At 48.9% G+C, this 21,625-nt stretch overlaps 1 protein-coding gene across 4 annotated transcripts in view; it reads right to left on the bottom strand.

The window, feature by feature from the left end:
- Positions 1-21,625, bottom strand: part of LOC101064058 (sodium channel subunit beta-2) — a 69,934-nt gene that overhangs the window by 7,995 nt on the left and 40,314 nt on the right. For 3 of the 4 annotated variants that reach the window (XM_029843732.1, XM_011616850.2, XM_029843733.1), the window contains exons 2-3: positions 5,379-5,542; positions 5,088-5,307 (exon numbers count right to left, since the gene is read on the bottom strand). In XM_029843732.1, the coding sequence (XP_029699592.1) occupies positions 5,088-5,307; positions 5,379-5,542 (384 nt within the window). Of the gene's footprint in view, positions 1-3,793; positions 4,398-5,087; positions 5,308-5,378; positions 5,543-21,625 lie in introns of those variants that run through there. The other variant, XM_029843734.1, reaches the window with a different exon arrangement.

The raw sequence follows: 21,625 nt of genomic DNA, 5'->3' as shown, positions 1-21,625 counted from the left end.
AACAGCAGACTGTTCCTGCTGAGGAGGCTGAGGTCTTTTGGAGTGCAGGGACCACTCCTGAGGACTTTTTATGATTCTGTGGTTGGATCTTCCATCTTTTATGGGATAGTCTGGTCCAGGAGCATCACATACAGGGACAGGAGGAGGATGGACAGACTGGTGAGGAGGGTCAGCACTGTCCTGCGATACCCACTCGGCTCAGTGGAGGTGGTGGGAAACGGGGGATGATAGCTAAGCTGTCGTCCATGTTGAACAACATGTCCTATCCCCTACAGGACACTCTTACAGTACTGGGCAGCTCCTTAAGTGAGTGGCTGCTGCACCCTTGCTGTGTGAAGGTGAGGTATCGCAGATCTTTCCTGCTGGCTGCTGTCAGATTGCACAAGAAACATAATACCCGCTAGTCTGCAGACTAGTAAACATAAATAAATAACTGCTTTTACCACTGGACTCACACAATAATATTACAATTCTCTAATATCATTTCAACCATTTTGCACACACTGAATATTATATATTCTGATATGAATTTTCTTCAGGTAATCTCCTCTCTGTACTATGTACAAGTATACAAAAATACTAATTATCCATTTATCTTGGATTATTATATATATTTATATTTTCTATTCTTATTTCTTTTTTTGTATTATATATTTATTATTATTACTTATTGTTCTTTTTCTATCTTTGCATTCCTGAATGTCTTTTCCTCTGTGTGTTTTTACTGCTGTTGCACCATAAATTTCCCCATTGTGGGTCAAAAAAAGGAAATCTGAAATCTTGAAAGAGGGAAAGAACCTGAGTCCACGTTTACCACAACACTGATGAAACAATCCAACACTGGTGAACAGGGGCCCAGGCCTAAATAGCCAGTTGATTAACAATTGGCCGCAGATGTGACTGTCACCAGCCACAGCTGCAGGAAAGTGGCTCCACCACACCCCCTGTGGAAAGAACAGAGCAGAAACAAGGAAAACAACCACCAAAGCACACCAAGACAAGCACCCAGGACCCTGATACAACTGTACATTGGTGAAACTAAACAGCCCCTCCATAAACAAACATAGATGTGCCACCTCTTCAAGACATGACTGTACACCTACACCTTAAGGAAACCAGGCACTCCTTTGAAGACAGTCAAGTACAGGTACTGGCCAGAGAAGATCACTGGTTTGAGAGGGTTGTAAAAGAAGACATCCATGCTTAGTTGAAAAACTATTCTTAAACAGAGGTGGGCTAAGGCACTTCCTGTCACCCACATACAATGCAGTCCTCTACCCTTTCAGCTAACAATCCAAAAGTTCACACTGCTTCACAAAACCTCGTGATTCATCATCATGTGACCCAGCAGACGAAGGGGAAGTGCCCAAATTTAAACTAGATGAATAACCCTACCAACTTTCTTGTAATGAGCGCCAGCAATTCTTATCCTTTGCAGATTTTTACCGTCGCTTCATCTGCAACTACAGCAAGGTAGTAGCCACCCTAACCACCTTGGCATCCACTTTCCAGCCCTTTCGTTGGCAGCATTCACCCTTCTCACATCCTTGTTCACCTCGGCCCCAACCTGGCCTATCCAGACCCAAACTGCCAATTCATTGTAGAGGTTGACACCTCAGGCATCAGGATCAGTGCTTTTCTTTCACAGAAAGACTCTAAGGACCTGAAGCTTTATCCCCGGTCTTTCTTAAGTCAACGTCTGTCTTTGGCTGAGGAAAATTATGATGTTGGAATTCAGGAGCTCCTAGCTGTTGTGCTTGCATTACAGGAGTAGAGACATTAGCTGGTGCAATCAGTTCAGCCGTTTGTGGTCTGGACTGTCAATACGAATCTCGCCTACCTCTGTAATGCAAAGCAGCTGAACTCGTGGCAAGTGCATTGGGTGCTCTTCCTGGGACATGTTAACTTCACTCTCTCCTACCAACCCAGTTCACGCAATGTGAAGCCGAATGCCCTGTCTCATCAGTTCTCACTAGACCCCTCCAGCTCAGATCCCAATCCCATCCCCCTTGTGTATTGTTGGCACAGCTCCTGGTTGGTCGAGGAGAGGGTCTGAGGAGCACCGTTGGCAAATTCAAGACCAGCAGAGACGCCTTACAGTTGGCTGTTCTTCCCAGAAGCAGCTTGTTCCGATGTTCTCCAGTGGGACATTCGTCCAAACGCACCTGGGCCTTGCTCAGACCCTTTGTTTCCTACAGCAGTGGTCTTGGTGGCCTTCCATGAAATCAGACACCGGGTCCTTTGTTGCTGCTTGCCCTGTGTGCGCTAATGGGAAGTCACCGATTCCTTGTTGCCCCTAGGCCAATATAGCTGTGGATTTTGTGACGGCACTCCTTCCCTCTGAGGGCAGCACAACCATTCTCTCCATGGTCGACCACTTCTCTTTGGCCGTGCACTTTATCCGCCCAAGCCCCCCTCTGCAGCTGAAACCGGAGACCTATTAGTCAGACATTTTCCACCTTGATGGGTTCCCCCAGGAATATCGACCAGGGGCCTCAGTTCACCTCATTCTGTGGTGTTCTTGGGGCTAAGGTGAGCGTCTCCTCTAGATACCACCCCCAATCAAATGGACAGATTGAGAGGGACAACTAATCATTTGACAGTGCTGTGAAATGTGTTATGGCCCATCATCCTGCCTCCTGGAGTTCGTTCCGGTCCTGGATAGAATATGCACACAACTCACTCATGTTGGCTGCCATAGGAATGACACCCTTTATGGCTTCCCTTGGTTACCAGCCACCTTTTTACAATTGTAAAGAGGATGAGGTAGCATTGCATAGCATTTGGCAGAAAGTCTGCTCTGCTGTCCTTTGTTCATCTCAGCAGACTCAGAGGTAGGCAAATCGGTGCATGACTCCAGCCCCTCAGTATTGGCCTGATCAGAAAATTTGGTTGTCCTTAAAGGATTTACCCCTACAGGTGGACTAACAGAAGTTGGACCTACATTTCAATGGACCCTTTGACATGGGTAGGACTGTAAACCCCTCTGCTGTGCGCCACAAGTTGGCCTCATCCCTTAAGTTGCACCCAAATTTTCACGTCTTCGTTAAAGCCAGTCTCGGATCTGGTCCCTTAGTCCAAGTTCCCCCCCCCCCCCCCCTTGTGAATGATCCAACCAACACCGTCTGGCAGATCTTGGATGTCTGGCGATGAGGACATGGCCTCCAGTTCTTGGTTGACTGGGAGGGGTATGATCCCGAAGAGTCGTGTTGGTTCCTCTGAATCCCCTCCTTGATTAACTGATGAGAGTTATTGGGATTATCTAGACAAGCCGGGTAGGGCACCAGTAAGCACCCCTTAAGGGGGGTGGGGGGATACTCTCATTATCTGTTGACCCATTTCCCAGCTTGTGCTGGCTGCTGCCTCACCTGTGGCTAATCATCGTTATTGGGAATCCTTTTAAGTAGCCAACACCAAATCAAATCAAATCAATCTTTATTTATATAGCGTCTTATACAATCAAAATTGTTTCAAGGTGCCCAGCCCACCATTTTGTCCTTGCTGTTGATAATCAAGCATTCAGACTCCGCAACTTTGATGTTTGTGTGGAAACGTTTGTGTTTTCTCTGTCCTTACGAGGCCTGCATAGTAAATTTTGTAAATAAATCTTTTCACTTCAGGATTTGTCTCCTCTGCATTCTGTGGTGACAGGTTTATTTGAGTTTTTGCCCTTTGTTTGGTGCCTTTAAGCCCTATTCCACTTTAATGTGCCTTCCAAAGGTTTGTCAGTATTTTCTCTGCCTCATGGCCTAAGCAAACATGTGTTTTCTACCAATTTGTGTTTTCTACAATTTCCTGTTGGTCATACTTCAAAAAACACCAACTCAACTCAACAATACGGATCTACCAGTCGCATGGAGCATCCTGTGACCATTGGCAAGTAAATATATTGGTGTGCTTTGTGTACATTAATAAATTATCTTAATTTGAAAACTGTTATTAACCACCTAACATCTAAGCAAACGGCCATTTGAAAATCTTACGGTAAAATTACAATACATACATACTTTAATTGCAGAAGTAACAACATTGGCCGTTACTATGGTAACGGTTTGCAAAAAGTGAACAGAGCAGTTGGGGTGTTGGTTATTAAACAATAATGTTAAATTGAAAATTTGTATCTTTACCTAGTAAAGATCATTGATATGCAGTATAATCTCCTATAATACAGTGGGGGATATTTTGCTTCAATTGGTGTAATATAAATACAAAACTTCGAACAGCAGTGTAAAAAGGAGAAAGAGCAGTACAAGCCACCAGGCAGTGCAGCAAACCAGGTAAAAGTCACATCTGCTTCAACACAGCCCACTATCCACCACCCCGTACAAGGACTGTTTGAAAGCAGGAAGATGTATAACTCACCTCAGGGAAGACATTAGTCAACTCTTGGATGAACTCTGAAAAAGAGATTCTTCTCACTAACTTTACTGACGCTTCAGTCAGAGTACAAAGTCATTTGCAGTTACGGTCATTATTCTACTCAAATTAATTATCATATTTAGATCAGGATCATCTAATTTTTGGTTCATAGCTTCTTCTCCCCTACATTTTCTAGTGTAGTTATTGTGTTGCTCCCATATCCTCTTTAATTTATGTATTTTTTTGTTCTCCTCCACGCTACCCCTTCTCCTCTGCCCATCCAGCCATTAGCAGGATGATCTCCAATATGAGCCCAGTCCTGCTCAAGGTCTTTTCTTGTTAATGGAGAGTTTTTATTTTCCCCTGCTTGCTGAGGGTCAGGCTGTTGATTTCTGTAAAGTGCCTAGAGACAATTTTGACTGTACAAGAAGCAATATAAATAATGATTTGGGATAGTGTTATTTATTGCATTATGGTAATTGCTGAGAAGCTGGGCGATAACGTGTATATGGCACGAAACTGATCAGAAAAATCAATGGTTGAACAGTGTGATTAGCCCAATAGCAGCAGTACACTACATAAGGAATACTACCTTTTGAACCCAAATGTAATAGATAACATGAAGGTTATTCCTACATGTTTGCAAGAGCATAAATAGTGCTTTGGCACCATTGTCAGTGATTACAAAGCACTCTCGAACTCTAATATCTGAAAGGAGAATCACTTACTTTGATCCACCACTATGAGGGTGAAGACTGCACTGTGGTTTCGATTCTTCTCTTTTGGATTTTTGGCAAAACAGATGTAGTCTCCTTCATCTTCAAAGGTGATGTTCCATAGAAGGATGGAGATGTTGCTGTTCTTGGAGGAACCAACAAACTCCACACGCTCATGAAGCACTTTCACTCTGGGCTCCACATCCTCACTGGGAATCACTGCTTCACAATACTTACATAATATATACAAATTAGAGTCAGGTTAATTTACTCATACAGTACATACTTAGAAACAGTACATACCTTGACCATGGTTCCATTGTTATTAAAATGCCAATTGAAGTAGAGTCTCTGGATGCCAATGCAGGAGGAGTAGGTGCAGGGCAACAGGACTGTGGAGCCATTCATTGCTTCAATAGAAGACACTTTTCCTGTTGTGACCTCAAGTCCCCCAACAGTCCACACACCTGGATATCACAAGACAGATCATCACTTTAGAAAACATGTGGTTTAATTTTTAACAGTTCAGCTACACCTGCAAAAATATGATCAGAAGAAAATGTTCATGCAAAAAAAGAAAAAAAAAAACAGCATCCAACATTTGTAAAAGAACAACCAGACAAACCTGATTAATTTTGGAAATAAGTCCTGTCAACTAGTGAGTTTAAAACAGAACTCTTTGGCCACCACAAGTAAATCTATTTTTGTGTATTAAGGGACATAATTTCATTAAGAGTACAGATTTCTGCTGACATGAGAGTTGTCCTTCATGCTTAGGGTTGTGTTGCAGGCATTGGTAATGCTTCACAGATAGAGGGAAGAATGGGTTCAATGAGATTCCAACTAATTCTGGAATCGAATATAAGACCATCTAAAATGCTGCAGTTGGAAGATAGCTTTGTGATGACCCCAGTGTCACCTCCTGGACACTAGGAGTCTCTGTGACTTTGCCTCTCAGTGTGTCGCAGGTCCTGAGCGGTGTGATTGGCTGCACCTGGTGCTGCTTTTTAAATGGCACAATCCCAATCCCTCCATCTCTTGGCTGGATGTCCCTGCTACCTGTTCTTCCCACAGTCTATGCTTCTGTGCTGCCATTTTCCCTGGGTCTACCAAACCTTTGTTAATACTTTACTGGTGATGAGTGTTTTGTTAGCTTTGGAGCCTTAGCTGTTTGTAAATAAAAATCAGTTTTCTTTTAGCTCTACACCTGTCTGGTCTCAACTGGCACAAACTGTCAACTGCCAAATTGAGACAAATGGTGGCTCGTCCGGTATTGTGGTTTTCGCTTTGGGTATGAATGGCCTTGGAAAAATGGCTGTGGTTGTGAGTATTTCGTGTTTTGCAATGCATTGATTGAGTAGATTTTTGGCTGTAATCTGTGAAAACTCATTTATTTGCCACTGTTCTGACCCCAACAGGTTTCAGAGTTGATTCCTTTGGAATCTGTTTAGCAAGTGTTGTGAATTTCTTCTGGTTGTAGCTGAGATGTGTTGATGAGGAAGGAATCTTCGCAGACACCGACTTGGTTATCATAGATGTTTATTGGAGAGAACAGTCAGGTATCAATTGGACGCTGCAGCTTGCCTGAGGGAGGTTTCGCGGTCCCGTTGGTGAAGAACTCCGAAGTGTTTACATCGATAGCTCCTTCTTATACAGTCAAGTAAACACATTCTTTTCTGATGACCTCATGAAACAAACCCAATGGCATAGAGTTCAGTTAGTACCAAAAATGGGAGTAGTGGAAAGGCTTCATGATACACATCCTCATATGGAGAACAACCAGGAGCCTACGGGCTCCAGCGTCACCTCTTAGCAGCTTCGCTTAGCAATAACAAGACTTCCATTGCAATCTTACAGTAAGGCAGAAGACACGGGACACATGTGGAGCGTATCCTAATATGGCACCAGGCTGACTGCTAAACACATTGCGGTGTTACAGAAGTAAAGGCATGCACAGAATACACTGCTCACAAAAATTAAAGGAACACTTTTTTTATTGGGCCTGGCATGAATTGAATTAAACCTGTCTGATAATTTTCTGGTTGGTTAAGCAGCTGAGGGCCTTGTTAATCAATTTCAGCTGTATTGGTGTTCATGGAATTAACAACTGGTGCACTTCAGTGGCAACAATTAGAAAACCCTCAAAACAGGACTGGTTTTACATGTGGAGGTCATTTCAAGTTTCTCCCTCTTGATCTTTTTTGGCTGGTTTTCCACTTGTTCTGATTTTGGCTTGCGTAATTATCTCTACTGGCAGTATGAGGCGATTCCTTAACCCTACAGAAGTTGCACAGGTTGTCCAACTTCTCCAGGATGGCACATCCACACGTGCTGCAGCAAGAAGGTTTAATGTGTCTCCCAGCACAATCTCCAGAACATGGAGGAGATTTCAGGAGACTGGTGGTTATTCTCGGAGAGCTGGACAGGGCCGTAGAAGGTCCTCAACCCCTCAGCAGGACCGATACCTGCTCCTTTGTGCAAGGCGGAACAGGCTGAGCACTGCTCGTGCCCTACAGAATGACCTCCAGAGGGCCACTGGTGTGAATGTCTCTACCCAAACAATCAGGAACAGACTTCATGAAGGTGGCCTGAGGGCCCGACGTCCTGTAGTGGGCCCTGTGCTCAATGCCCAGCACCGTGGAGCTCGACTGGCATTTGCTCAAGAACACCAGAATTGGCAAGTCCGCCACTGGCGCCCTGTACTTTTCACAGACGAGAGCAGGTTCACCCTGAGCACCTGTGATAGACGTGAAAGAGTCTGGAGAAGACAAGGAGAACGTTATGCTGCCTGCAACGTCGTTCAACATGACAGGTTTGGTGGTGGGTCAGTGATGGTCTGGGGAGGCATATCCATGGAGGGACGCACAGACCTCTATTGCCTAGGAAATGGTGCTCTGACTGCCATAAGGTATCGAGATGAAATCCTTGAACCCATTGTCAGACCCTACGCTGGTGCAGTAGGTCCTGGTTTCCTCCTAATGCACGACAATGCCAGGCCTCACATGGCAAGAGTATGCAGGCAGTATCTGGAGGATGAAGGAATTGAAAAAAATTGAATGGCCTTCACGATCCCATGACTTAAACCCAATAGAACATCTCTGGGACATTATGTTTCGGTCCATTAGGCGCCACCAGGTTGCTCCTCAGACTGTACAACAGCTTAGGGATGCCCTCACACAGATCTGGGAGGAAATGCCACAAGACACCATCCGTCGTCTCATTAGGAGCATGCCGCGACGTTGTCAAGCATGCATACAAGCTCGTGGGGGCCACACAGAATACTGAAAAGCATTTTGAGTTGCAGAAATTAAGTTTTGGAAAAAATGGACTAGCCTGCCACATCTTCATTTCACTCTGATTTTATGGTGTCTACACGATTGAGCCCTCTGTAGGCTGAAAACTTTTATTTCCATTAAAAGACTTGGCATCCTTTTGTTCCTAAGACACTGCCCTGTCGTTATTTGTATAGATATCCAACTTCATATTGAGATCTGATGTATCTAATGTGTTTCTTTAAAGTGCTCCTTTTTTGTGAGCAGTATAGATGCACAGGCTTCAGATACTACACACGCTTTTGGTTAGGCAGACAGAGGGACTGGCAGCAATAATGATTTGACTGTGGAGGTGCTGGACAGGAGCTCGATACCAAGTGAATTGCAATTTGTTTTAGTATCATACTGGTTGCGACAAATCGGGGCAGGTAAGAAATTCAATCAGTTCTCGCAAATTACTTCTGTAGAGGATTTTTTTAAGAGCTCCAACAGAGGATGTTTTGGACCACTGTTTGAGAGAACAACTGGTGAGGATCGCAGAGCATTTTAAGCTGGATTTAGGCCTTTAAACAGATTCTTTGACGATAGACCTTACATTTTCTTTTACATGTCCAAGTTAGGGGTTCTCAAGTCAAGGTTACATCATGTGGAACCTGAAAAATTGTTGGTGGCTGCTGAAGTTGATTCAAGTCCAGTGTTGACCATTGAGCAGCGCATAGAGTTACCGTTACAGCTGTGACAGTGCCCCCCCTCAAGGGACGTCCCCCGACGTCCCCAAGTAAAGTCCAGGGTCGCCCTCCTGGGGAAGGGTGGGTGGGGGGGTCAGAACTCCTGTGACCCTGACGACTCCAACCCACGGTCCTCGTTCTCCGCCTCCAGGTCTGGTTCGGGCCTCCGAGGTCTGGCACGACCTACTCTCCTGGGTCGTGAAGGCTGATCCGTGTGTCCCGACCTAGCTCCTTGTCCAGGATGTGACGTGCCTGTACCCAGGACCTCTCCTCAGGTCCATAACCCTGCCAATCGACCAGGTATTGGAGACCCCTGCCGCGGGGTCTGGAGCGCAGGAGCCGACTGACGGTGTATGCCGGGCCCCCATCCACTAGCAGCGGGGGAGGTGGGGCCGGGCGATCCGGAACCAAGGGGCTCTCGTGGGCAGGCTTAATCGGAGAAACATCGAAGGTGGGGTCCACGTGCATTGACCGGGGAAGCCGGAGTCTGACTGCCGCCGGGCTGCTGACTCTGATGATGGGGAATGGTCCCACAAACCGCGGGGCCATTTTCCTGGATTCCCCCCGAAGAGGCAGGTCCCGCGTAGATAGCCACACGCGTTGTCCCACTCTGTATCTGGGGGCTGGGGTCCGGTGCCGGTTGGCCGCCGCCTCGTACCAGGCGCCCGCCCTCAGAAGATTGGCCCGAGCCTGGGCCCACGTCCGCCTGCATCAGCGGGCATAAGCTGCTGCAGAGGGACAAGACGTTTCGCCTGCTTGTGCCGGGAACAGAGGGGGTTGATATCCAAAAACACACTGGAACGGTGACATTCCCGTCACCGAACTGATCAGGGAATTGTGGGCATACTCGACCATGTGGCCAGGTCCCATGTCGCCATGCGCCGGGGGCCATCTCCAGGTCCTGATTAATCCTCTCCGTCTGGCCGTTGGTCTGCGGGTGGAATCCTGAGGACAGACAGGCGCTGGCTCCCAGATTGTAAAGCCAAACCCCTTGTTACTTGCTCGGCACTCTAGTGGTTCCTAGTGGTGGGAATGTGTAATTGCAAGTAGGATAGGGTAAAGGTTTGTGACGTCATCACGCAGAGGCGTGCCTTCCACACCTGCAAGGTATTTCCAATTGTCCTCACTCCCAGGCTAGAAAGCAGCAGAGACAATACTCAAGGTGTTTGCTCGCAAGATCTGGAGGGACAGTTGGTAAGCACCATTTTAATTTGTTTTAAGCTTTACATCTCAGTGTGTCAGAAGAAGACGTAGTACTGCATTTTGATTGCGCTGATTGTTGAATTAGAACGTTCACTTTCACAAAGTAGCGCTGCTTACAATTAGGATGTTGGCGTTCAGTGAGAGGCGCAGGCCCAAACAGGTACATTGTTGCAGTTTATAGCGACTGAAACACAGTTAAACCTGGTTGTCTTAATGAAATTATGGTGTAGCCTACTTGTTTGGTTACATTATTGCGAGTTTGCACATTTATATTTATGACTATTGGGTTTTATGTGTAATATGTCTGTGTGAGTTTCTTAAACATGTTCATTTCTTTATTGTCGAACAATCCCATATGTTTCTATTTATTTTTGTTCTATTTCAAGGTTTTTCACCTAGTGGCCACTGGGCTACCTGTTGTGATCTTGGGCTGTCTGTCTGTAAACTAAGAAGTCACCCTGATGGAAACAGTATAATAAAGGAAAAAAAAGAAAACGGAAACCCAGACTGTTGCCTCTGAGTGAAATCCTATTCAACCTTCAATCTTGCAATTCCTTTCAAGTTGGAAAATAAGGGCAAATAAACCTGAGAGAAAAGGAAAACCTTCACCCCCAGAAATAACTTGACACAGATTCCCGCAGAACTCTTTCCAGAAGACAGAGGCAAACTGAGGACCCCTGTCTGACACCACACTCTCCGGTAGTCCGTGAAGCCAAAAGACGTGCTGGATCACAAGTTGGGCCATCTCCTTTGCCGACGGCAGCTTAGGCAGGGGCACGAAGTGAGCCATCTTACTGAATCTGTCGGTGATGGTCAGAATGACAGTGTTCCCCACAGACTGGGGCAGCCCGGTGAAGCCCGAAGTCCAGGGCGATGTGTGTCCAGGGTCGACGAGGAACCGGCAGAGGTTGCAGTAGCCCGGCAGGTGCTCGGCGTGGTTGTTTCTCCTAGTTGCAGACGGGACAGGCGTTGACGAACTCCTGGACATCCTCCCCCAGGGAAGGCAACCAAAACCTCTGCTTCAGCAGACCTGCCGTCCGACATGCTCCAGGATGGCAGGCCAGTCGAGACGCGTGGGCCCACTCCAGGACCTCAGCCCTGAGAGAGTCAAGCACGAAGAGCCGGTTGTTGGGGGAGGCGCTAGGCCCAGGTTGATTGGCAGCCGCCCTCCGGACTCTCTCCTCGATTCCACAGGTTACTGCTGCCACGATACACGAGGAGGGAAGAATGTTCTCCGGGGTCCTCCCCGGGCCTTCGTCCTCCTTCCCCGCGAACTGTCGAGAGAGGGCGTCTGCCTTGCTGTTGCGGGACCCTGGGCGGTAGGAAAGGGTAAAGTTAAACCGGGTGAAAAACAGTGACCACCGAGCCTGCCGGGAGTTCAGCCTCCTAGCTGTTCGAATGTACTCCAGGTTGCGGTGCTCTGTCCACACGATGAAAGGCCGCATAGCACCCTCCAGCCAGTGCCGCCATTCCTCCAGGGCCAACTTGACGGCGAGCAGCTCCAGATTTCCCACGTCGTAATTCCTTTCCGGGGGCGTCAAGCGGCGGGAGAAGAACGTGCACGGGTGCAGCTTCTGGTCCTCCTGAGCCCTCTGTGACAGCACCGCTCCCACCCCTGTGTCGGAGGTGTCCACCTCGACCACGAACTGGCGGCTAGGGTCTGGCAGTTGCAGGATGGGGGCTGTTGCCTCTTGAGTTCCCGGAATGCTGTGTCCGCCTCTGGGGTCCAAGCAAACCCCGTCTTGGTGCTGGTAAGCATCGTGAGTGGTCCTGCAGTGGAGCTATAATTCTGAATGAAGCGCCGGTAGAAATTAGCGAACCCCAGGAACCGCTGCAGCTGCTTGCGGGACTCGGGGCCAGTCCGCGACCGCCGAGACATTCCCTGGGTCCATCTGGATGCTCCCCGGCACAAAGATGAAACCGAGGAAGGACACTGATGGGGCATGAAACTGGCACTTCTCGGCTTTTACAAACAGCTGGTTGTCCGGTAGCCGCTGCAGTACTGCCCGCACATGTTGCCCACGATCCTTGAGCCCCTTAGAAAAGATTAAGATGTCGTCCAGGTAAACAAAGACAAACCGGTCTAACATGTCCCGAAGAACATCATTAACTAGAGCCTGTAAAACGGCAGGTGTGTTGGTCAATCCGAAGGGCATTATCAGGTACTCGTAGTAGCCGGCCGGGGTGTTGAACGCCATCTTCCACTCGTCACCCTCCCGTATGTGAACCAAGTGGTAGGCGTTCCATAGATCCAATTTCGTGAAGACAGTGGCCCCCTGGAGCAGTTCAAAAGCGGAGGCGACAAGAGGCAGTGGGTACCGGTTCTTCACGGTAATTTCGTTGAGCCCCCGATAGTCGATGCAGGGACTTATCTTTCTTCTCCACAAAGAAGAACCCCGCACCTGCGGGAGAGGAGGATGGACAGATCAGCCCAGCAGACAGAGAGGTGGAGATGTACTCCTCCATGGCATTTCGCTCCGGTTCAGAGAGGAGAGTAGAGTCTTCCCTTGGGTGGTGCGGTGCCTGGGAGGAGGTCAATCGTGCAGTCGTACGGTCGGTGCGGTGGAAGGGAGGTCGCCCGGGCCTTGCTGAACACCTCGGCGAGGTTGTGGTACTGCTCTCGAACCCCAACCAGATCTGGGGGCGTGACGTCAGGAACCAAGGTCCCCCTCAGGGCTGGCGCTAGACAGGACCGATGACAGTCTGCTTCCCACCCCAGGATCTCCCCTGTCTCCCAGTGGAGTTGCGGGTTGTGACGGTGGAGCCACGGGTAGCCCAAGACCAAGGGGAAGTGCGTATGGAAGCGTATCTCCTCCTGGCGATTGCCCTGAAGCAGCATCGTCACCGGGCGCGTCTGGTGATGGATGTTCCCCAGGTGATGCCCGTCCAACGCTTGGGCTGGGATGGCGGACGCCAGTGGTTCGTGTCCCAGACCCAGCTGTCGAGCCACCTCTCCGCTGATCAGGCAGGCGTCAGCACCAGAATCAACGAGGGCAGCTAGGTCCTGTGGTCCCCCGGGAAGTAGGAAGCGAACTTGGAGTGAAAGGCGGGGTCGATGAGGGGAAGCAGAAATAGGACTCACCAGTATTCCCCCAATTATTGGTGAGTCTGGGCTTTTGCTGGACAGGTCGCCACAAAATGACTTTGCCCACCACAGTAGAGGCACAGGTTGAACTGACGCCGCCACCTGCGCTCCTCCCCTGTGAGCGACTGAGCGACGTGCGGCCAAGCTGCATGGGTTCCTCCTCTCTGGAAGATGCTGCAGGCTGAAGAGGAACTCCCATCAAGATCAAGATCTCGCCTGCCTCCGCGAAGTGTCGCCGTGGAGCTCTCTCCCGCTGACGAGCCTGAAACCTCAGGTCCACCCGGGTTGCTAAGTCAATGGCCCCATTCACCGAGCTGGGGACGTCGTAAGCCACCATTGCGTCCTTAATGTGGGCGGCTAATCCGTGTAGAAAAGTGTCCACTAGTGCGGCAGGGCTCCACTGGCTCCGGACGGCCAGGGTGCGGAAGTCAATTGAGTAATCCGACACGGACCTCTCTCCCTGGCGGAGCGCCAGCAGTCGACGTCCTGCAGAGGATTGGGAGTTCCCCTGCCCGAACACCTTGCGGAGCTTGGCAGCAAACGTGGAGAAGGTGGAGCAAGCCTCCGATTGACGCTCCCACTCGGCCGTTCCCCAGAGCCATGCCCGTCCTGTGAGCTGTGTAATGGTGTACGCTACCTTGGCTGCCTCAGTAGCGAATGTGCGGGGCTGCAGGGAAAACAGCAGGGAGCAATTCACCACGAAGGCGTCGCAGGACTCCGGATTACCCTCGTAGCGCTTGGGAGCTTACAGGAGCTGACCCAGGTACGGAAGAAGCAGGAGGCGCCGTCGGTTCCAGGCGCGCTGACAGTCGGCTGAGCAGATAGGAAAACTCTGTGAGCGCCCACTCGTTCGCCTCCGTGGTGCACCTCGTCTCCGCGGTGGCAGCTGCCACCGCCTCCTCGTGCTGCTGAATGATTTCCTCAATCCAATTCCAGTCGGTCCAGCTGGAACAGGTTGTGCGCTGGGTTCATTACTGGCCAGATCGTACTGTCAGGAACCAGATAAGAACCCAAATGCGACACACGAGTCTGGCTGAACACCGCTTTATTGTCGGACACAGACAACAGACAGGATTCTCCGGGGAGCGAGCAGAACAGAATAGTCGGGGACAGGCAAGGTCGAGATCGGGCAGAAGGCAGACAGAGTTTACAGGGGAGCAGGCTAAACAGAATGGTCAGGAACAGGCAAGGTCGGAACCGGGCAGGCAGGCAAACAAGAATACGCTGGAAAGTCATCGGAACGAATAATGATCTGGCAGGGAGCAGGTGTGCCTCCGGGGTTTAAGACAAGTGCTCATTAGAGTCCTGATGCACAACAGGTGTGCGTGGCAAGGCGACTCACAGGCATGATTGCCCGCAGCTGTGACATAAATTGTAAACAGTCACAGGGCACTGTGGAATCCTCCTGGTGGTGTTGTCACAGTTAGGAGCCAAATTTTGTCAGCTTCTACAGATGCATAACTATTGTAGTGAAAATACACCTCAAGATGTACCATTCTAGGGTTTATCATGGATCTCACAGTCTGACCTAAACAATTGGAAACCTGTGGATAGCTTGTTAAGTTGAAAAACTGACTTGAAGACTTAAACTTGAGAAGAATTGAAAGACACTCTTGGCTGTTGCGAAAACCTATACAAGCTTTCATTTAAAAAGGAATAAAACCAAGAAAAGACTTGGTTTAGAATATGAAGGGAATGCATCCTCTTTTAGGTAATGAAGAGAATTATTTTATCTTGTTAGCATATTTTATCTTATTAGCATGTGTTATACTATATGTTTTTGTTTTATGTTACAGTTAGTTTAGAAGTTAGGAATACTATATACTCTTTAGTAGGAATACACATAAGCAAGTCAGTTGACCCTTCCTTGACCTGAATACTGTTCAGACAGTTGGAGCCAGGCAGACAGGAAATGGTAGACCCCCATCGTAAAACATGACAACGTAGTTTACTGGTGTTGATAAGTTCCTTAGCAGGAATATGACTTCGGACCTGGCCATCTGGAGAAGATAATGGAGAAGAAGGACCGCACCAACACCAAAGGAGGCTGGAAGAAGAAGATGGGGTCATCCAAGAAGAAGGACTGGATTGGAATGAATTAGAATCAATAATTTACATATATCTTTCTATAAAAGACTGGGTCAAGGGATAGTTAGGTCGTCAGACTTCATGCCCTGACAATTGACTTTGTTGTTGCTAGGGTTATGAACTGGCCCAGAGCTCTGTAATATTTGTATCTTGAATTGATTCTGTTTGCTAAATACATTTTGAAATTGACATTTGTTTACTTGAAGTCTTCATTTAAAGAACACGCGGATTGGCAGTGACACACGAGAGGTATTGCAATCCAACAGTAAGTAGCAAACTTAAGATCAGGCCCTGGGTTCTGTCAATCGTCTAGAGACAATTTTGATTGTAACAGATGCTATTAGATGATTTGTTTCAAAGGACCCTGCACTATGTGTGAAACACCTGTTCAGATGGACTAAAACAGACAGACATTTAACCATATAATATACTGCATGTGCATCCCTTCATCCCATTCCTTTTCAAATTCCTAACAGTAGATTTGTAACGTGGTTTTAATGTCTCCTGAAAATGCTCAAGTGCACCTTGACTCTCTAGGTGGAGTTGAAAACAATTCAACTATAGGAGGTAAACTTAAATATTCCATATCACTGACATCGGGAAAAAAAAAAGATTTATCAGAAATTGGCAATATATCCTGCAAAATAAAGAACCACAAGGCAGCATTGTCATGCAATATCTTTTCCAGTTCTCTATGAGTCTTAACAGGCAACAAAACAATGCCAACCAGAAAGCAGGAACAAAATTAACTAGATCTGTCACTTAAGGTTGTTTTTTTGTCTGCGTGGCTTTGCGGTGTTGTGTGACATAACCGAGCATCTCGCCCAACTGAAACAGGAGCTGCAGGGATGCAAACAAGTCATCACGTGTTCCAGCGTAGACTGGACCTGTGGATGTGAAACAGGACAATCTTGCCCACTTTCCTGTATGTCAGAGCATGTCAGCCTCATTTCCCAGGACTTTTTCATGTGCTCAGTTGGCTACCAAACTGAGCCAGTTAAAGACTGAGTTGGATCGGTGCTTCTCTGACTTCAGAGAGCAGTCTGGCTTTGCCATCTTTACCAATCCTTTCACCACTGACATCACTGCACCCCAACACCTTCAGATGGAGTTAGCGCATCTTTCATTATTTTGGTGCCAGAAGGTGTTGCGATGAGAGTTGATGAAAATTAATATTTGAACAGAGAATTTGAAGTTTCCAATACCACACATAACATTAAGAGTGATGGACGGTTACCGCCCAAAAGATCTTGGGGCAATGATGACTGAGGCTGACAGAGCAGTTTTTGAACCTTTAGAAGAACATCAAAATGTTTACAGGAGTAAAGACCAACAATTTCTTAAAATTACAATTACAGCTCAAGGACAGGGACAGCCACAGACTGTATGAATGACTGAAATGGAATTTGAGTGCAAAGGAAAGGAAAAGAAATGGAAATTAGGAAGGGAATTGAAATGGAATTTGAGTGCAAAAGAAAGGAAAAGAAATGGAAACTAGGAAGAGTTGAAATGGCAATTAGGAAGGGTGTGATGGAGACTGGGTGAGCACATGAGCCTGTTTGGCACCCCATGCATTTACAGGAAACAAAGGCACCCTGAGGTTCAAAGGAGACCTGCGTCAAACGACTGAGGAGGGGGAGATTCTCAGCCATTTAACTTCTTGTCAGCCAGAACACATGCTGTGCAAGCACCGAACACATGCAGTGCATGCAGCGCACACATGCTGTGAAGACGTCCTGTGTCTGCGCCTCAGAGGTAGGCCTTCGGCTATATAAGATCAGAACTGTGTACGCATATGCAGAGATCTCTCTGCATGCTTCTGTAGCTAAATGGGTCAAATTCCGCAACATGACACATGAAACAATTTGCAGCAAGACTGATTCGGACTATTTAAAAGAAAAAATGTTGAGACAAGTTCCTGAATCTCTGTGGTCACAACACAGCACAGATATTGGACTGGTTAAATCAGCCCAACCGGTGAAGGCTCACCTCCGCCCAGGAACTGTACCTCCCTGGAAAAACCAGTATCCCCTGAAAGAGGAGGCAGTTTGGGGTATTGAACCTCAGATCGAGGGCCTGGTACGAGCAGGAGTATTGAGAATTGTACAGAATCCACAGAGTAAGACACCTTTGCTTCCAGTCAAGAAACCTGATAACACATATCGCCTGGCACACAATTTGAGAGCAGTGAATGAGATTGTCGTTGACTTTCCAGCAGATGTGCCTGATCCACATACTCTGCTTGCTCAAATTCCACCGGAAGCTTCTCATTTTATGGTTATTGATTTGTGTGGAGCCTTTTTCAGTGTTCCACTTAGTGTTGAAAGTCAGGGATTGTTTGGATTTACGTACAATGGGCAATTTTCTGAATATTTGAGACTTCCACAAGGATTCAAACATAGTCCTCACATTTTTAAAAAAAATATTGAAAGGGGATTTGGATAGAATTAATCACCTACTAGTTCAGTACGTTGATGACATTACACTTGACAACTTAAGAGTCCTCCTTCCTGGTAACGTATTGCGTCACTTCGTGTCTTCTCAATCGTTCGTTGGTTGCATTGTGCACGGGGTGTTGTATTCACTTAATATTGAACACTTGGTGTGTTGTATTCACTTTACTTAAAATTTGAACACTTGGGACATTCTAGTCACATGATAACAACAGTGAGAAACAACCCATATTAAACAAATACAGGGCTTCGCCGATTATTAGGAGCCAGGCCTGGGGGTGGGGCATGTTGGCGAGCGCCTGGTGGCCGGACCTCTGCCCATGGAGTCCGGCCGGGGCACAGCCCGAAGAGGCAACATGGGACCCCCTTCCTGTGGGCTCACCACCTGTAGGAGGGGCCAAGGGGGTCGGGTGCATTGTGTTTTGGGTAGCAGCCGGAGGCAGGGGCCTTGGCAGTCTGATCCCCGGCTGCATAAACTGGCTCTAGGGACATGGAATGTCACCTCTCTGGTGGGAAAGGAGCCTGAGTTGGTGCGCGAGGTTGAGAAGTTCCGACTAGATATAGTTGGCCTCACCTCGACGCACAGCAAGGGCTCTGGAACCAGTCTTTTCGAGAGGGGTTGGACTCTCTACCACTCTGGAGTTGCCGATGGTGAGAGGCGACGGGCAGGGGTGTCAATTCTCGTTGATCCCCAGCTCAGTGCCTGTATATTGGAGTTTACCCCGGTGGATGAGAGGGCAGCCTCCCTTCGCCTTCGGGTGGGGGGACAGATCCTGACTGTTGTTTGTGCCTATGGTCCAAACAGCAGTTCAGCGTATCCACCCTTTTTGGAGTCCTTAGAGGGAGTGCTGGAGAGTGCTCCTTCTGGGGGCTCCCTCGTCCTCCTGGGTGACTTCAGTGCTCACGTTGGCAATGACAGTGTGACCTGGAGAGGTGTGATTGGGAAAAACGGCCCCCTCTGATCTGAACCCGAGTGGTGTTTTGTTACTGGACTTCTGTGCTCGTCTCAGATTGTCCATAACAAACACCTTGTTCAGACATAAAGGCGTCCACATGTGCACTTGGCACCAGGACGCCTTAGGCCGCAGATCGATGATCGACTTTGTGGTTGTGTCATCGGATTTGCGGCCGCATGTTCTGGACACTCGGGTGAAGAGAGGGGCGGAGCTGTCAACTGATCACCACCTGGTGGTGAGTTGGCTCCGATGGTGGGGAAGGATGCCGGACAGACCTGGCAGGCCCAAACGTGTTGTGAGGGTCTGCTGGGAACGCCTGGCAGAGTCCCCTGTCAGAATGAGCTTCAACTCACATCTCTGGGAGAGCTTCGACCATGTCCCGGGGGAGGCGGGGGACATTGAGTCCGAGTGGGCCATGTTCCGTGCCTCCATTATTGAGGCGGCTGACCGGTGCTGTGGCCGCAAGGTGGTTGGTGCCTGTCGTGGCGGCAATACCCGAACCCGCTGGTGGACACCAGCGGTGAGGGATGCCGTCAAGCTGAAGAAGGAGTCGTATCGGGCCTTACTGGCCTGTGGGACTCCTGAGGCAGCAGATGGGTACTGGCGTGCCAAGCGGAGTGCAGCTACGGCCGTTGCCGAGACAAAGACCCGGGCATGGGAAGAGTTCGGTGAGGACATGGAGAACGACTTTCGGACGGCCTCGAAAAGGTTCTGGACCACCATCCGGCGTCTGAGGAAGGGGAATCAGTGCACTGTCAACACTGTGTATAGTGGTGATGGTGTGCTGCTGACCTCAACTCGGGATGTTGTGGAACGGTGGAAGGAATACTTCGAGGACCTCCTCAATCCCACCAACACGCCTTCCAGTGAGGAAGTAGGGCCTGGGGACCTGGAGATGGGCTCTCATATCTCCGGGGCTGAAGTTGCCGAGGTAGTCAAAAAACTCCTCGGTGGCAAGGCCCCGGGGGTGGATGAGATCCGCCCGGAGTTCCTTAAGGCTCTGGATATTGTAGGGCTGTCGTGGTTGACTCGACTGTGCAACATCGCGTGGACATCGGGGGCAGTGCCGCTGGATTGGCAGACCGGGGATGGTAGTCCCTCTTTTTAAGAAGGGGGACCGGAGGGTGTGTTCCAACTATAGGGGGATCACACTCCTCAGCCTCCCTGGTAAGGTCTATTCAGGGGTACTGGAGAGGAGGGTCCGCCGGATAGTCGAACCTCGGATTCAGGAGGAGCAATTTGGTTTTCGTCCTGGGCGTGGAACAGTGGACCAGCTCTACACCCTCAGCAGGGTCTTCGAGGGTGCATGGGAGTTTGCCCAACCAGTCCACATGTGTTTTGTGGACTTGGAGAAGGCATTCGACCGTGTCCCTCGGGGGGTCCTGTGGGGGGTTCTCCGAGAGTATGGGGTGTCGGGCCCGCTGATACGGGCCGTCCACTCCCTGTACGATCGGTGCCAGAGTTTGGTCCGAATTGCTGGCAGTAAGTCAAACTCGTTTCCGGTTTAGGGTTGGTCTCCGCCAGGGCTGCCCTTTGTCACCGATTCTGTTCATAATTTTTATGGACAGAATTTCTAGGTGCAGTCATGGTGTTGAGGGGGTCCGGTTTGGTGACCTCAGGATCAGGTCTCTGCTTTTTGCGGATGATGTGGTCCTATTGGCGTCATCGGCCCGTGACCTCCAACTATCACTGGATCGGTTCGCTGCTGCATGTGAAGCGGCTGGGATGAAAATCAGCACCTCCAAATCCGAGGCCATGGTTCTCAACCGGAAAAAGGTGTAGTGCCTAATCCAGGTCAAGAAGGAGATCCTGCCCCAAGTGGAGGAGTTCAAGTACCTCGGGGTCTTGTTCACGAGTGAGGGAAGAATGGAGCGGGAGATCGACAGGCAGATCGGTGCGGCGTCTGCAGTAATGCGGACTCTGCACCGGTCCGTAGTGGTGAAGAGAGAGCTGAGCCAAAAGGCGAAGCTCTCGATTTACCGGTCGATCTTCGTTCCTACCCTCACCTATGGTCATGAGCTTTGGGTAATGACCGAAAGAACAAGATCACGGGTACAAGCGGCTGAAATGAGCTTCCTCCGTAGGGTGGCTGGGCTCTCCCTTAGAGATAGGGTGAGAAGCTCTGCCATCCGGGAGGAGCTCGGAGTAGAGTCGCTGCTCCTCCGCATTGAGAGGAGCCAGATGAGGTGGCTTGGGCATCTAGTTAGGATGCCCCCTGGACGCCTCCCTGGTGAGGGGTTCAGGGCATGTCCCTCCGGTAGGAGACCCCTGGGAAGACCCAGGACACGTTGGAGAGACTATGTCTCTCGACTGGTCTGGGAACGCCTAGGGATCCCTCCGGATGAGCTAGAAGAAGTATCTGGGGAGAGGGAAGTCTGGGCTTCTCTCCTTAGGCTGCTAGCCCCGCGACCTGACCCCGGATAAGCGGTAGAGGATGGATGGATGGATGGATGGATGGATGGATGGATCTGTTGCCCCCCTGACAAAGAAAATAGTAAATCAGAGGAAGTGTGCCCCCTGTTATAATTCACATATCAGGACCCTCAAGCAGAAAGTGCGAAGACTGGAAAGGAAGTGGCATTCTTGTAAAATAGACAGCTATCATGTAGCCTGGAAAGACTGTCTATTAGTTTACAAAAAGGCCCTTCACAAGGCTAGAACAGCTTATTTTTCTTCTTTAATTGAGGAAAATAAGAGCAACCCCAGGTTTCTTTTCAGCACTGTGGCCAAATTAACTAAGAGTCACAGTGTTTTAGATCTACGTA

Source organism: Takifugu rubripes, chromosome 11, assembly GCF_901000725.2.
Source record: "Takifugu rubripes chromosome 11, fTakRub1.2, whole genome shotgun sequence".
Taxonomy (NCBI): domain Eukaryota; kingdom Metazoa; phylum Chordata; class Actinopteri; order Tetraodontiformes; family Tetraodontidae; genus Takifugu; species Takifugu rubripes.
This window is presented reverse-complemented; position numbering and strand designations above follow the sequence as displayed.